Raw genomic sequence first — 17497 nt, 5'->3', positions numbered from 1 at the left:
AGAGGGCAAGAAAGCATTTTAAAAATATAAATATGTGATTATACACCCAACAGATAGTAGCAAGGGGGCTTGGAATATAGTATCTGACTGTTTGTAACTCATCTTTCAATATTCCTTAGATTTCAAGTTGCAGTTACTCTCTCCAATGGATCTGATTGATCTGCTTTGTTTTGCTAAAGGATTCTAAGGCTTTAGTGGCAATAGAGAAGGAAGTGAAAAAGATACAAGATGGGCTAAGTGCTCTCCAGGAGGCAAGTGATAAAGATACAAAAGCTCTGATTGCTGCACAGCAACATTTTAATGCTGTCTCTGCTGGTCTGTCCAGCAGTGAAGATGGAGAAGAAGCTACTCTTGCTGGACAGATGATGGCGTGCAAGAATGACATTAGTAAAGCAGAAACAGAGGCTAAGCAAGTAAGAAAAGATGCTGACCACATCATGCCCAAATGAGCAGTAATGTTTTTATGAACTTTTTCTTGAAAATTGTGGTCATCAATATTTCATTTGTCTATCCAAAAATAGTTAGAGGATGTTCTATAAGAAGCAATGCATGATAGCATATCGTATTAAGACTTCCTGGTTGTGATGACATAAAGTGGGAAAAGCCATGGTGTTGTCAGGAGGGGGGAAAAAGCTCCCACAAAGTTAAAATTTTAGATTTAAAAAAGAAAAGGTCATGGTATTCAGTGATGTTAATTTCAAGTTATTCCAGGAAATTGAAGTTTATTTTTTATGTTTACATTAATTCTTTAAAATCTAACCAGTTAAACCCTAAATTGCACTCTTTTTGTGAAAACCAGACAGTAAACACTTAGTGCCTGTTCTAGCTCAGCAGACAGCTACGTGTTTTCTTTGTCTCTCAAGCTATAGCTACACTATAGTTGCTACAGGTTGAACCTTTCTCATACGAAACACTCTTGTCTGGCAAATTCCGTAATCCAGCATGATTTTAGTTAGCTGGACAACCACTTATCATAGGTGTGTCCAAGTTTCCTGTGGTGTCAAAGTTTATTTTCAGCCACCAGTCCGGGCTCTCAGTGTTCTGTACTGTTATTTAGTTGTAATTGACACCTAAATGTCTTCTAAGAATGCAGTAAGCAGTGAAACTGTTGGTAATGTGCTAGAAAATATTGACCTCCCGTTGTCCCACAAATTTTCTCATCCAGCGCTAGTTTAGGTTCTGAGGGTGTTGGGTGAGAGAAGTTCAACTTGTATTTCAGGATATGGAAACTCTGTGGCTAAACACTGTGCTTGAAATAGCAGCACTATTTTGAGTGCAGTGTTCCGGTACCCGTAGTTGTATGAGCGGTAGCAGAAACTTTGAAAATCTGCTTATTTTGAACTTTGGTGCCATGTGGATGGCACCAAGATTGAAATAAGTTGACTTGAAATGAATTACGCAAACTGTCTTGACAATTACACTGTTTTTAAATGCCAAGGATGCTATTTGACAATACTGTAATGGATAAAGATCCAGAACCATAACCGTAGCGCCCAGATAATGCAAAAATTTTACATTTATACAATGTACTGTTTGAAAACCTCCCATATGTGTTTGTCCTGTATTTCGCTATAGGCTCAAATGAAGTTGAAACATGCTCAACAAGAATTAAAGACAAAACAAACAGAAGTAAAGAAGATGGACAGTGGCTACAAGAAAGATCAAGAAGCATTTGAAGCTGTTAAAAAGCTGAAAGAAAAACTAGAAAATGAAATGGAAACCCTGAATTATGAAGGTTTGTGCTATCGTACTAGTAGAATAGGGATTTTGGGATTTGGTGGGTGGAAGTATAAGATGATCTAGAAGAATCTGGTGTGAAGAAAGAACCTGAAAACACAGGAAGAGAACTCTGAAGCAGTTTAGTATTTCTGCTGTTTTAATGACTATTTACTAGTATAGTGGAAGTAACCCAATAGAATTAAAGGAAAATATGCAACTTTCTTACTTGCAGCAGGGTAAAGCATTCATAAGTCACAGGGCTGTGATTTGGGGCTGTATGATAGTTTTTATCTTCAACGGTATACTAGTAGGCCAGTATTTCTGCATGTTTAAATTGAGCTTTCCTTTCTTTTCCCCTTTCCCAGCCCCTTCCCAGCAAAGAGCATGACTTTCATTTATATTAAGGCACCTTCCTATCACTCTGTCCACATAATGTCAGTTTGAGGCCCCATTACAGTACAAATGCAGAGCCACAGTAGAAAAGGTTTCTAGTGTAAATGAAAATCCACCCCAGCGTTGGTAGCAAATGTAGGTGTTTGCTGTTTCTGAAAATCTAATTGATTTAACACCTTACTTTAAGAACCTACATTGGAAAATTTTGTCCAGTATGGAGTTTTGTAATATTTTACATCTGTCCTTACTGCAAAAAGTGCATATATCTAGCTAAAAGTACTAATTATAGTTTTCCAAAATTCTCACTAAAGATAGCAAGATTCCAAGCTTCTGATTTACATTTGTTTGAAATAGTTTGGTGCTAATATTTTGCTTAAATTGAAGTGATAAAAATTGTGGAATAAGGAAGCACTTCTCATTATACCTTGGGCTACATGCAGTTTGCCTACTTCTAAACTGCTTCATATGTAAATCTGCAAAGAGTACGACTGAAAAATTCAGTAATAGATTTGTTTGGCTCTTTCAGACAAAAAAGAAGAAATTCTTCTAGCAAAACGGAGACAACTGTCTCATGATGTCAATCAGTTGAGAGAATCATATGAAACCTTAATGGCCAAGTTTCCTAATCTACAGTTTGAGTATAAGTAAGTAGGGCTGGATTAATTCTTCCGGGGGCCTGAGGCTATTAGATTTTGTGGAGGGTCCTAGGCTCTGGGGAGTGTCAAAAGTGAGGGGTTCAGATTGTGGGAGGAGGCTGTGGGCAGAGGCTTGTGTGCGTGTGGAAGAGGCTGAGGGCTCCAGCTAGGGGTGCAGGCTCTGGGATGGGGCTGGGCATGTGGTATTTGGGGTGCAGAAGAAGCTCAGGGTGAGGAGGTGGGGGTGCAGGATCTGGGCAAGACTTAAGATGTGGGAGAGGGCTCAAGGCTGGGGCAGGGGGTTGGGGTGCAGGGCAGTTCCCCTTTGGTGGCGCAGGCCCTGGGGAGAGGAGGAGGCAGGTTCCATGATTCACAGCCAATGGGAGATGTGAGGGCAGTGCTTCCTAGTGCTTGCAACTGTAGCTATATTGGGTTGGGAAAATGGCATTGCAGGGGACCATGCCAGGCAGGGCCGTAACACAGGAGCTTGAGTGGCTGCAGCCCAGGACCCTGCAAATAGATGTGCAATTCTGGTGTTCCGGAGATCTTTAGTGCAGGGTCCTGGGCTGCAGCCCCTAAAGTAGGTTTTTTCATCCCTCCCTGAAAATAGGGCCTAAAACATCCATTTAGAAAAAAAGTCCTCTAGAAACTTTTATAAAACTGTGTAATTTCAGGAGTATTACAATTCAAGAGGCCATTGTTTTGCTAGTAGTATGGAAACAGTTTGCTTCCCTTTCTGTTACTGACTTTGCCATGGCATAATTAATGTGCCTGGATTTAAGACAATAATATATTACCTGACACTTATACAGCTCTTTTTACCCGTCAGTGTCCAAGCACTTTACAAAGGAAGATTAATATTGTGGGGAAGTTAGGGTATGAAGAAGTAACATGACTTGTCCAATGTCCATCCTGCCAGTGGCAGAGCTAGGTCTCTTGTGCCCAGTCCAGTGCACTGTCCACTGTGACTAGTAAAAGTCAAAACAGCAGGTGCACTTTTTATATGCTTCTAAATGTTGGCTGCTAATTTCTGATGATACAGTATCAATACTATCAGTTATTCTATTCCCATGGCAATATTGTGGCAGTTAATTACTGATTGGTTTTATACCACCACTGTTGAGAAATGCACCAGTAGTGCCTATGTATGCACTAGTATTTTCAGTTACAGCATTTTTCTCTATCTTTTTGTCTAAATCTTTTTCCAGTTAAATATATGTGGCAGGGAAAAAAAAACTATGATCCATAGTTATTTTGTGTATGTGTGCCTCTTTAAATTGCAGTCAAACTGAAAAGGCTAGTGATAACATGTAAACAATAAAAGTTCAGTAACTTCTTACAGTCAAGAAAAAATAACTTGATCAACTTCTGCCAACCTCTCATGAAACGATTAACTACTTCAGTGAAAAATTTATGCATCATACCTAATGAATAGACTTGCTTTATGTAATTGTAATGCTAAAATGTCAATTACAAATATTAGCAATGCTCTCAAGCAGTGCTAGCTTTTAAATAAAGTCAACTTTGCATAACTATTGATAATTCCAAGTTTTATGAACAACTTGAGCCAATCTTGAGGATAGGATTTTTCTGTTTATTCCATAGCTGACAGTTTACTTGGAAACCCTTGTTGATTATGAAATTTTAAAATAATTTAGTTATTTGTAGCTTCAGAATATTATCTCTCTGTATACTGTTTAATTTTAATAACTTTAATATTAATATAAATTTATTCAGTTTTTGTCATAAGATGTTTCTTTGGATGAAAACAGAACTTGTTTTAATTTCTTTTAAGGGATCCAGAAAAGAATTGGAACCCAAACCATATAAAAGGACTTGTTGCCTCTCTAATAACTGTGAAAGAGATCTCCACTGCAACAGCTCTAGAAGTGGTAGCTGGGGGAAAACTCTACAACATCGTGGTGGATACAGAAGTATGATTCTTAACATGTAACTTTTGAGTACATACCTTTGGCAGTATTCAATTCTGTGCTTTAGTCATGAAACATATATTGACACTCCTGGGTGATGTTTAGTTAAAACTTTGTGCATGAAGAGCAAGATTTTTCAAAAGCAATTAGTGACTTGGGGTCTCAGTCTCGGACACTTTAAAGGGGTGCAGGCTTTCATAAAATACTGAGCCACCTGTATTCTAAAAATCTGGGGATATTTGCTTTATATCTGTAAGTATCTTCATCTGCAGAAGTGGATGCAAATATCCCTGGCTCATTTTTGTCGATGTGGATACAGGTACAAATTTTGTGTCCATGCAGGGATACAATTATCTCCAAGTGGTCCCTAACACCAAATTTGAGGCCGCCTCAAATCCTGAGTCAACACTAAAAACCTGGGTCCAAACCAATAAGGTATCCTTAAGCAGATCTTAGCAAACAGTGAATTTACTTTTTAGTGAGTAAGAATTAATATAGATCAATGGAGTCATGCCTCCTTAGCCAAACATAAATTCTCCAGTATGCATATTGTTCCCGTAAGAAATTTTTTTCAGTCCTCTGTAGTTTTCATGATTTGACATGTTTTGATACCCTTGTGTAATTTTTTTTTCTAAATTTTAGGTTGTTGGTAAAAAACTGCTAGAAAAAGGTGAACTGAAACGTCGATACACCATAATTCCACTAAATAAAATTTCAGCACAGTGTATTGGTCAAGAAACTGTGATGGCAGCAAAACGCTTGGTATGTCTTCAAATGAATTCTTTTGCTCTGTATATTTTTCTTAAAAGTGGCATGCTTTATTAACTATCACACAAAAGGCATGTTTTCAAACATGATTTATTGGAATGGGGAACATATAGGGTAATGTCAGTCATGCTTATGCTGTAATGGAAGTTATTCCTTTGCTATCCTATGCAAGACTTACAGAGGTCAGCTGTATCTTTAAAGGGATGAGGGAGTTATTAACTTGAAAATTGGCTGAATAGTGAATTACCAGAAATGATAGTCTGCAAAAGCATAAGAAGATGTGATGGGATGGAATGGGAAAAAGAACTGAACTGGCTGTTAGGTTATGTCTGCACTCGAACTTGTTCAGCAAAACTTTTGTTGTGCATGGGTGCTTTAAAAAAACTGCTTGAACTGTAAAGTTTTGCAGCTGTCATTGAAAGTCTCAATGCTGCTTTGTCAACAAGAACACACTCCTCCCGATAAAGATACTTCCACTCACCAAGAGGGGGTTATCTTGTTGGCGAAAGAGACAACAAACATCATTAACACAAGCTGAATTTTAGTGACAAAGCTGCTTAGTGTAGACACATCCTAAGACAGAGGAAGGAGAAGATGGGCAGAACAATAAAGTTTTTTGTTGCTAGCCACAAAGGGAGAGATGCATTGCTAAATAGTTACTGGTGCCCATTATTAATCTGACTAGAGAAGGGGAGGGATTGAGTCAGGGTTTCTACCTACAGTCAAATAATTCAAAAGCAATTGCTGCCATTGTGTTAGTACATGGTATTGAGGAATTTGAATATGTTACAAAACCTTAAGGGGAGCAAGAAACTGAATTTAAAAACTCTTCATCAAATTGTTGTGGAATTCTAATACAATTTCCTTTGACTATTAGGTTGGTGCTGATAATGTGCATTTGGCCCTCTCTCTGATTGGGTATGAATCTGAACTGCAGAAGGCAATGGAATATGTCTTTGGAACAACGCTGGTTTGTGATAACATGAATAATGCCAAGAAAGTGACTTTTGACAAAAATATAATGAAAAGAACTGTCACTCTTGGAGGAGATAACTTTGACCCTCAAGGGACTCTGAGTGGAGGTATATATATTTTTTTTTTTTTTTTTTTTTTTTTTTTTTGTTAAACACCATATCTTCTTCACTGGCTGTACAGTAGACCCTTGAGTTACATGGGGGTTGCATTCATTGCAAGCCCTATGCAAGTGAGGGGAGATGGGTGATCAGGCTGGTTGGTTTCCTGGCTTTCTGCCACTCTGGGAGCCAGGCGTCACTTTTCCTTGGCTTGACCCAGCAGCTGCATCTGTCTGCCGACCTGGCTTCCTTTAGCTGGGGGAGCCTGGTGGGCAGACAGCTGCAGAGCAGCTGTGAGTTGTGCGTAACTCATGTTAATGCAAGTTTAGCGTAACTCAAAGTCACACATTTTGAGGGTTTACTGTACTGCTTTAAATGTTTTAACATGCTAACAATAAAATTGTATTTAGATCTTTACCCTGGATAATTCGGAAGTCTATTTGTCTGAAGATGTATTGTATTTAAAATCAGATCCCAATAATGCAAGATGGCTACGTCTACACTAGCACACCATGTCGAAGTAGCCTATTTCGAAGTAAGAACATGGAAATAGGCTACTTAGATGTGTATTGTCTACACGTCCTCCAGGGCTGGTGCCGTCGATGTTCCACGTCAAAGTAACGATAGGGAATATCGAAAGGAGCCGCCCCAGAAGGAAATGTGGAGCATCCACACACACAAGTGCTCCACGTCAAAATAAGGGGCCAGTAGAGCCCCAAGCCACTCCCTTAAAGGGCCCCTTCCAGATACACTTGCCCTGCGCAGCACAAGATCCACAGAGCCGACAACCAGTTGCAGACCCTGTGCATGCAGCATGGACCCCCAGCTGCAGCAGCAGCAGCCAGAAGCCCTGGGCTAAGGGCTGCTGCATGTGGTGACCATAGAGCCCCGCAGGGGCTGGACAGAGTGTCTCTCAACGCCTCAGCTGATGGCCGCCATGGAGGACCCTGCTCTTTCGAAGTAGTGGGATGTGGATTGTCTACACATGCCCTACTTTGACGTTGAATGTCAAAGTAGGGCGCTATTCCCATCCGACGATGGGAATAGTGATTGACGTCTCACCACCTAGCGTCGATTTCAACGTCGAAATAGCACACGGCGCGTGTAGATGTGACGTGTGCTATTTTGACGTTGTGCCGGCTACTTCAAAGTAGCTGGCTAATGTAGACGAACCCGATGTAAATGAAAATATTGGAACACAGTTTTTTGCCTTATTTAAATTTTTAATTACATTATGACTGTATAGTGTTCCCTGTGCACATGAAATGTGCTGGATAACCCATTTATGAAACAGACAAATATCTGAGAATTTTTAACCAAAGAACAAAACAGCTTTTTTTGGTACCAAAACAATGTATGGCATCATCTTTAACTAAGAAGGGGAAAATATTATCAGTTAAATATTTCAGCTAAACCTACAAAATGCAGTTAAATATGTAAGCTGTCGCATAAAAATTTGGATTGAGCTCCATTAAGGGCTTCCAGTCCAGTAAAACTTCTGTTCCAGGAATCTGGTAAATTGGTGTAGATAGATGTGCCTTAGTGCCAGAGTAAGAAAGCATTCTCTGTGTTTGAGAACTTGTCTAGGTTCATTCTTTGCTTTATAAGCAACACTAGTTTTATTCTCTCGTGTCTTCTATGTGAATAAACCAGTTTTTAAATACATCCTTAAGTAATTGATTACTAGCATTAATCAGTGGTTTTCTTTGCTTTCACTAATCAGGTGCACGGTCACAGTCTGCATCCGTTTTGTCCAAGCTTCTGGAAATGAAAGATATTCAAGAAAAATTAAAAACAAAGGAGTCTGAGCTAGTGACAGTAGAAAAGGAGCTGACAAACTTAAAGAACATTGCTGAAAAGTAAGGCTTAAAATACACAAGTGTTTATAAAAGCAAAAAACAGTCATATAGCACTTTAAAGACTAACAGAATAATTTGTTAGGTGATACTTATTCTGTTAGTCTTGAAAGTGCTACTTGACTGCTTTTTTATTTTGTTAGGATACAGACTAACAGGCTACTTCTCTGTTACTATTCAACAAGCATTTTTAATTATTTGTTTATTTATTTATTTATTAATACCTATATAGTACTAGCAGAGCACAGAGAGTCAGATGATGTGTTTTGTATGAAAGCCAGAGTAGTATGATCACTTCACTACACAAATTCATGGCAAGGTAAGGAAATTTCTGGACCACGCCTGCAGGAAAATAGTAGCAAGAAAATGTCATTGTTCCTGTGCTTGGGAAAGTAGTATTTTAGTATGCACTGATGCTTTTCCCATTACTGAAGTACCAAATGAATTTCCTATAGTAGCTTCTATCCATAATTTCAGCTTCTGTTTAGAGAATAAAATCAGAGTAGATGAGAATTATAAAAACACTGACATTTGCAACAGTTTCCCCCAAAATAACTGTTGTTGTATATTTAAATGAAATCTTATTTAACAAATATTTTTGTAAATTTAAATTTAAAAAATAATTATGTATTTTTCTTTCAGGGTCTTTTATGAAATATGGTTAGGAAAATAAGGGTATGTTTACACAGCAGCCTTATTTCGAAATAAACTATTCCAGAAGAGCTAGTCTGGAATAGCTTGTTTCAAAATAAGGCTGCTATGAACAAAAATGCATTTCGAAATAGCACTTGGCTGCACACACAGGCCATGTCTATACTCCAGAAGGGGCATGGTAATGGGCAGAGCGGAAGATGCTAATGAGATGCAGATTAAAATATCTCATGCCTCACTAGCATATCCCCGCAAGATCTCGCTTCTGGAAGATCCCCTTCCAGAGCCATGTAGATGGGGCTCCTTCCCAAGGAAATCCCCCCCCTCTGTGTACCTAAGTTCCCTCTAAGTTGCATGGCTGCACAGCTGCCTACTTGGCCTGGCACAGGCACTCAAGGCACCAACACAAATCAGGCTGCCCCCAACCTAACCTCTGGCTGGATGGCTGGGAGAGGGGCAGCCTGAACCTGGTACCTCTCCTTAGGCCTGAATGCAACTGTGGCCTGGCCGCTCAGCCCCAGAGGAGCTGTCCCGCAGTGGCAGCCCAACCACCCCATGCGCATGCAGGTGGAGCAACCTGGACCCAGAGCCCCCCTGCCTGTTCCAGTCCTGGAGCCTTCCTACACTATTGCAGCCCACCATCTGCCACAGCCCTTTGCCCCTCCTCCTGGGCCACACCAGAGAGCCAGCACCCGCACACCTCATGTTCCTATGCCTGTGCCCCAGGCCTGAGCCTCCACCCACACTCAGAACTCCTTGGTTCTGCCCCAGCCATGTGAATTTTGTTATGCGCACCAATGTGAAGGTTATGGACAGCAAGGTCGCAACATTCACAAGTTCAACATTTGCGAATAGCATTTATTCATTACCGGCCACTGCTTCCCTGGGGCCAGGAGCACCAGCAGCTGCCACTTCCCTGAGGCTGTGAGCGCCCGTGGCTGCTGCTTCCCCGAGGATCCAGGAGGGGAGTGCCGGTGGCCACTGCTTCACCAGGCCCAGGAGTGCCAGTGGCGCTGCTTATCCAGGGCTCTGAGCCCATCATATTCACGAGGGTTCTCAACACCGAACCCTCATGAATGTTGTGACGCTTCTGTATTGCACATTACCTCCATGTTGGTACATATAATGAAATTCATTTTGCTCGTGGGTGGGAGAAATTAGAGGGAACACTATTGTGTACCCTACATATGTTGTATGCCTCTAATTTGTCATGTGAATACATCTGATTCTCTTCTATCATCTGTTAAGATATCGCCAACTGAAGCAGCAGTGGGAGATGAAATCAGAAGAAGCAGAGCTTTTGCAAACCAAACTTCAGCAAAGTGCCTATCACAAACAGCAAGAAGAGCTGGACACCCTCAAGAAAACCATTGGTGAGATAGCAAGTTGCAGAAAACTTGAAGGACATTATTTGGTTATTCATTGGGAACTTAGGTCAGAGGCTTTTGAGATTTTATAAATCTAATAGCTTTTAGGTTATATTAAAAAACCTGAAGTTTTTTTAGGAATTTGTGTTTAACAAATACAAAAAGTTATAAATTTAAAATAACGGTGAACCAAGTCAAATAAGGATTCATTTAAGGCTGCTGATATTTTTTTTCCAGGATTTAGGATTTGCACTGTACATAGATTGAATCCTGAGAAATCATTTGAAAAATACTAGCTTTCATTCAGATAACAGCAATCTGGAAAGAAGGTAGCAAAAGCATATAAGTTCAAGAGGAAGAAATAGGCATATGTAGTAGGAGTGTCTCAGACACTTCCAGGAGCCAAGGAACTGGTAGGATACCAAAGATTGCTAGACTACCAGTCAGTGAATTAATTTGTTTGTCCTGTGGCAAGTAAAATGTATATTTAGTTGGCATAAACCAGGAGAGCTTATTTATTTTGTTTTAACTTCGTGAGAGAATTTTCCGCCTTGCTCTATCTTCCCATGTCGATTATGTGGTGGTGTATTCAAGCAACATTTACAATGACTCATGGACAAGGGAGCACTGAAATTGCTAATCTCATAGCTTTAGTAAAAGTTTTTACTAGACTTTTTTTTTTGGGGTACTAAGCCTTTATTAAAATTGATTTGGCACCTGAGCTATAAGCATATGTGTAGAGGATTAGTTTGGGACTAGAAGAACTGCCAGGTTCAATATGTACTTTTTGATTTAGAGGAAAATGAAGAGACACTAAAGAAAACCAAGGAACTCCAAAAAAAGGCAGAAGAAAAATATAAAGTACTGGAGAACAAAATGAAAAATGCTGAAGTGGAGCGTGAGAAGGAATTGAAAGATGCCCAGCAGAAGTTAGACAGTGCCAAAAAGAAGGCAGATGCTTCCAGCAAAAAAATGAAGGAAAAGCAGCAGGTAAATTTTTGCACTGTTAGTAGTAAGTTTAACAATTCTGAAAAGCCACCACAATGGAGCAGAAATGTGTGTGGAAGTTTGATTCTCTCAAACCTTATCAGTTTCAGTACATGGATATTTTATAGTCTGAGACATACATGCAAATTGGTGATATATGAGCTGTCCTAGAATCATAAATACATTCTAGCCTCTCTCTCTGAGGTTGCTTGGGTTACAGTTTGGGGAGGGATAGCTCAGTGGTTTGAGCACTGGCTTGCTAAACCCAAGACTGAGAGTTCACTCCTTGAGGGGGCCATTTAGGGATCTGGGGCAAATAATATTAAATTAAAAAAAAAAAGAGGCTGGTGCTTGTTCCTGCCAAGAGAGCAGGGGACTGAACTCAATGACCTTCAGAGGTCCCCTCCAGTTCTATGAGATGTGTATCTCCAGATATTATATTACAGTGATGTTACAGATGTGGTTACAGAGCAACTGACTTCTGAACTTTCTTCTCCCCCTTTAGTCAGAAACAAGCTGAATATTAAATCTTTCTGGTCAAGAATATTCCTTAATAATGTTCAACATGTCTTCTTTTAGGAAGCTGAAGCATTAGTTCTGGAATTAGAGGAGCTAAAGCGAGAACAGACATGCTATAAACAACAGATTGAAGCTGTGAATGAAGCTATCAAATCCTACCAGGGTCAGATTGATGTTATGGCATCTGAGGTGTCTAAGACAAAGGTAGGTCTGGCAAAACTGGAGGTACTTTCAATACCAAAGACAACTGAGTTCTGATGTTTTCCATCTGTGTGTAGCTGAGACTATTAAACCTCCTACTATAGATTATATATTCAGTTTGATGTGTATTTTTCTTCTACACAAAGGAGATGCATAGCCTAGTGGAACTCATTATCCTGGACTGAATTTCACCCTCAAAGAATTCCTGTATTTTCCCCTTTTTCCTGCTAGTTATTTTCCTTTATTCATAATAAAGTATAATGCAAATTGAGTAAAAAGAATTGTCTGTCTCCTTTGTTTTTGAGGAATCGGTAAAGAAAGCTCAGGAGGAGCTGGCCAAGCAAAAGGAAGTAATCATGGCCCAGGATAAGGAAATTAAAGCCAAAGCTGCAGAGGCTGTAAAATACAAAGAACAAAATAATGAAGCTCAGCTTAAGATTAAAGAGCTAGAACATAACATTAATAAACACAAGCGAGAGACTACTGATGCGGCTGCCAAGGTATCCTAGAACTCTGTTCTTCTTTGCCTATAGTAACCAGAGCTGGTTATTTCACTTACTGTGGGCAATGGAAATATTCTTCTTTAACTAATAAGCATTGCTGTACCAGTACATCCTCAACTCTGAGAAACGTCTCAGAGGAGGGAAAAGTCTCACATGTTTATCCATACGTTGTCTCATGGAAAAACAGAGAATGTCTGTTTTGGAGATAACCGGTAAAGCAGATGCAGTTATATACATCGGACCAACCTATTAAAGAAGGTTGACTTAGACACTGTAGCAGAGCATCGTGGTGCAATTTGGAAAATTTAGGTTTAAACAGCATGGTCAAACTCCTATTCAATAATGTTCCCTTTGTTTTGACCTTCTTGAATTTTTTCTGCAGTATTTGACATAAGTCAGTATTCTTATGATGCTAAACGAAGCTGAGATTTGTATACTGAGGTTTAATGTTGTAAAACCTTGATGCTGATATTTTTTCATGTAAATGATCTCAACATTTATACTTTGTATATGTTCTAGGTGGCTAAACTGCTGAAAGACTATGAGTGGATAGCTTCAGAGAAGCAACTTTTTGGCCAGCCTAATACAGCATATGATTTTAAAACTAACAATCCTAAAGAGGCAGGTCAGAGGCTGCAGAAACTACAAGAGAAGAAAGAGAAGCTGGGAAGGAATGTCAATATGAGAGCTATGAATATGCTTTCTGAGGCTGAAGAAAGGGTAAACAATTTTTGCTCTAACCTCGAGACAATTTGTAGCATATCTCTGTTCATGGGCAATATGATGTGTCACCTGCAGACTACTACTCAGTGCCCCAAAGTAGCAGGGTGATCTGCTTGAGCATTTTGTTGTGTAATTCAGAAGTCAATAACATGACCCATTTTTTTTGTTCTTGGATGCTAATACATTTTAACTGACTATGGACTGGCAATTGATATTAGGAGAAATCCTGACTTTGTGACAAAAGATTAGTATCCTTCTTAAAAGCTGCATTCCGAGTCTGTCAGTTCAGCATTACTGTGTCTACTGCAATACTTGATTGTATTAGAATATTAAATCAAAAATAAAACCTCACCAAAATAGGAGCTCTGGCCCCCAGTGTTTCAGGAAGAGTTGTCCAATTAACATTTTAGCTTCAGTATCGCTATAATTGTCTAGGGTTAGTGCATTTCCCATAGTTTTGTTGCCTGATGGTAATCTCTCTTATTTCTCTTATGGGTGAAAGTGGCTACCATTGTCTACAGAATGAGGAGTAAAGTGTCCTTCAGGGCTTAATTTTACCATTTCATAATTTGTAGCAGACTTCTAGTATATATTACAGAATAAAGTACTAAAAGCTTGTTTTTTGTTTTTTGGGGGGTTTTTTGCAAGCAGTTATGCATGTTAACTTTTAATCTGAGAAGTAGGATTCTCCATATGCTTAAAGTTAAGTGTTTGAGTATTTATTGGATTAGAGCCAAACATGTCAAGAACAAGTTAATTGAGACTAGTTTTCTCTTCTAATTGAACCAGTATAATGACTTAATGAAGAGAAAAAGAATTGTAGAGAATGATAAGTCTAAAATACTTGCAACTATCGAAGAGCTTGACCAAAAGAAAAATGAAACTTTGAACATTGCCTGGCAAAAGGTATGTTAGTTCACACCTTGCTTTTACATTTTAGCAGTGGGGCTGAGACTCAGGGGGTAGAGTGGGATGCAGATGCAGTAAGGGGGCCGGGGCTTGGCACAGGACCAGGAGCAGATATGGGCGGTTTGTTCTTTAACCCTGGTCCCAGCTGCACAGGCTGCCTTCTGCCTCCCTGAATGGTCCTTCATGCCCTGCGTGTTGGGAACCATATGTTTCTGTTTTGAATTATGAAACAAAATCTGTCTTTACTATCTAGCACATGCTAATCTTTTGTTGGACATCCAGTTCCATCAGGTTAAAAGAAGCTCACTATGTGGAGCAGAACATGAAGAGTTTATGAACAATTGTGCATGATTCAAAGGCCATTAGAAAATATTTGTGGCGGCTTGATTGATTGATTTTTTTTTTTTTTTTAAAAGGTGAACAAAGACTTTGGTTCAATTTTCTCTACTCTTTTACCTGGGGCCAATGCTATGCTGGCACCACCAGAAGGGCAAACTGTCCTAGATGGTCTGGAATTCAAGGTTGCATTAGGAAACACCTGGAAGGAAAATTTAACAGAACTTAGTGGAGGTCAAAGGTAAGTGTGCGTTTTTTTTTTCTTCTTTTTCTTATCTCCCCCGCCCCCCCCCCCCCCCCCCCCCCACAACCATCACCACCATCTTGCACAGGACACTCTGCTGATATAGGCCACAGATCTGGCCTTTTTCCCCCAGGAGATTTTTGCTTTCATATAATGTAAAGTGCTAAGCTAATGTATGTATCTCCATAACAGAGGCATTCAAGAATGAAGAAATTTAAATAGCTGTAAATAGATGAGTACAATGCTTTCCATATCAATTAAGACAAACTGCTTCTGAAGAGTGTCATAAGTGAAATAAATTACAGGAGAGTTACAATACTCTAAAAAATTGATAGTATTGAGGACTTGGTAATACTGAAGATTCCCATGTTCAGTTTGTAGTCTCTGATTCCTAGATGTGTGGTTCTTCTCTCCCCACTGTTCAAAAGGACCATCATGGTACCCCTCTAGCACATTTAAAGATGGGAGTAAGTTGCTGTGGAGAGGATACCATTTTTCTCTGTGCCAGAAGTAATGCAGTGTCTTTTAAAGGTGCAGCTGGAAATTGGAGGACTAGAAGAATGTTCTTGGGAGCAGGGTGAAGGAAGCAAAGGACCTTCTGGAGGGGAGTGAGGGGCGGGAGAGAGAGAGAGAGAGAGAATGATCCAGAATAGCTGCTGGCTGACATAATCTTTTCTCTCTCTCTTGGCAGTCACTCAATAATGAGTAAGACATCTTCATGTCACCTTCCTATTTGTGAGTCTGTTGATAGCTGATCAGCCCAGTTCTGGAGCCAAAGATCTTATCACAGAATGGGCAGGTGTTACTAGCTGTTTGAGGGTCATGGGACAGTTTGACGTTCTTTTCTTCTTCTCCGCCTGTCCTTGGCTGCACTGTGGTGGGACTTCTCAAATTGCACCACCCCTTCATGGATTACCTTTCTCTACTGGGGATGGTCTTGGGCAGGTTCTCCCAAACGTTGACACTGATGCTGCACTTTGTGTGACTTCAGCATGTCCTTATATCGCTTCCGCTGGCCCCCATTGCTTCTCTGTCCTTCCTCCAATTTGGAAAACAGAATCTGTTTTGGGAGGTCATGATCAGACAGCCAAACCATGTGACCAGTCCAGCGAAGTTGTTGATGAATGATGATGGCTTCAATGCTGGTCAAGTTCGACTCTTCCAGGATGCTAGTGTTCGTGCGCCTATCATCCCAAGAGATATTTAGGATTCTCCTGAGGCAGCATTGCTATTGTTCTGGTGCTTTCAAGTGACACTTGTGTGTTGTCCAGGTTTCATATGCATATAGTAGCATTGGAACAACTGCTGCACCATATACAAGGAGCTTTGTCTTAGGATAGATGTCCTGATTCTCGAAGGCCCTTTGTCTCAGACAGGCAAAAGCAGAGCTTGCATGGCTCAGACAATGCTGGATTTCTGCATCAATGTCAACTTTAGCAGAAAGATGACTTCCAAGGTATGGGAAGTGCTACACATTTCCCAGTTCTCCATTGACTGCAATAGAAGGTGCATGGGATTGTCCCATGGGTGAAGGATGGTGGAGCACCTTGGTCTTTAAGATGTTCAGTGCAAGGCCGAGATTCTCATATGCTTCAGCAAAGGCACTTAAGATGGTCTGAAGGGCTGTGGGAGAAAGTGCAACAACCATATTGTCATTTGCGTGCTGGAGCTCCATGATCAAGGTTGGGGAGGTCTTGCTTTTAGTCTTCAGTCTCCTGAGATTGTCTATAGAATGAACAGAAAGCTTTTCAATCTTCACACCATCTGGATGCTTGCCATCAATGAGGTGAAGGGTCATGGTGATGAAGGTGATGCGGCACTAATGCAGCCTTGCTTGACTCCCATTTTGACTTCAAAGGGGTCACTTTGGGATCCATTGTTGCTCAAAACTGTGGCAGTCATGTCATGAAGCAGCCTTGCAATGCTAATGAATTTTTTGGGGCAGCTGATCTTTGAGAGGATGATCCACGGGGTGCAACAATTGAGTTGAATACTTTGGCCTGGTGGTTGAAATTCATATATTAAGCTTGGTTGTGTTCACAACATTTTTCTTGCAGTTGCTGGGCAGTGAAGATCATGTCTGCTGTTCCTCAGAATGGTCAGAAGCCACACTGGGGTTCTGGGAGAATTTCTTCTAAGAGTGGCAGGAGTTGGTTTCCAAGGATTCAAGCTCAGATTTTTCCCTGCTGTTACCAGGAGGGAGTTGCCATGATAGTTTATCTTGTCTCTCTCCTTGAAAAGACTGATGATCAGTGTGTCTCTGAAATCTTGTGGCATCTGCTCCCTATACCAGATCTTGAGAATCAGGAGCTGGAGCTGTTTGTAGAGCTCTGGCCCACCTTCTTTGAAGATTTCGGTGGGGATTCCATCTAATCGGGTTGCCTTGTTGCAGTTCATTGCTCTGATGGCAGCTTGGACCTCACTCAGAGTAGGAAGTGTTGCAAGGTCATCTCGAGGTGGTTGCTGAGGGATTTGGTCAAGGTATTCTAGGACCACAGTGGAGGGACAGTTCAACAGCTCATTATAGTGCTCCCTTCAGCGAGAAGAAATGGCTTCATTGTCTTTCAAGAGTTGGGTACCATCCTTTGATCTCAGAGGATTGATTCCATGGTTTCTTGGTCCATAAACAGATTTGGTAGCATTGAAGAAACCTCTTGTATTTTTGATGTCTGAGAGATGAAG

The 17497-nt window shown here is 40.4% G+C and overlaps 1 protein-coding gene across 1 annotated transcript in view; it reads left to right on the top strand.

Moving 5' to 3' along the window:
- The window catches only part of SMC2 (structural maintenance of chromosomes 2), a 40822-nt gene that overhangs the window by 19470 nt on the left and 3855 nt on the right, over positions 1-17497 (top strand). Inside the window, exons 10-23 of the mRNA XM_074994036.1 lie at positions 180-413; positions 1576-1735; positions 2639-2756; positions 4543-4681; positions 5321-5440; positions 6324-6528; positions 8243-8378; positions 10275-10399; positions 11190-11383; positions 11960-12103; positions 12406-12600; positions 13123-13323; positions 14116-14232; positions 14652-14812. Coding sequence (XP_074850137.1) covers positions 180-413; positions 1576-1735; positions 2639-2756; positions 4543-4681; positions 5321-5440; positions 6324-6528; positions 8243-8378; positions 10275-10399; positions 11190-11383; positions 11960-12103; positions 12406-12600; positions 13123-13323; positions 14116-14232; positions 14652-14812 — 2249 coding nt within the window. The remainder of the gene's footprint in view (positions 1-179; positions 414-1575; positions 1736-2638; positions 2757-4542; positions 4682-5320; positions 5441-6323; positions 6529-8242; positions 8379-10274; positions 10400-11189; positions 11384-11959; positions 12104-12405; positions 12601-13122; positions 13324-14115; positions 14233-14651; positions 14813-17497) is intronic.

Source organism: Carettochelys insculpta, chromosome 5, assembly GCF_033958435.1.
Source record: "Carettochelys insculpta isolate YL-2023 chromosome 5, ASM3395843v1, whole genome shotgun sequence".
Lineage (NCBI taxonomy): Eukaryota > Metazoa > Chordata > Testudines > Carettochelyidae > Carettochelys > Carettochelys insculpta.
The sequence above is the reverse complement of the archived record's forward strand: the minus strand, read 5'-3'. Positions and strand labels throughout refer to the sequence as shown.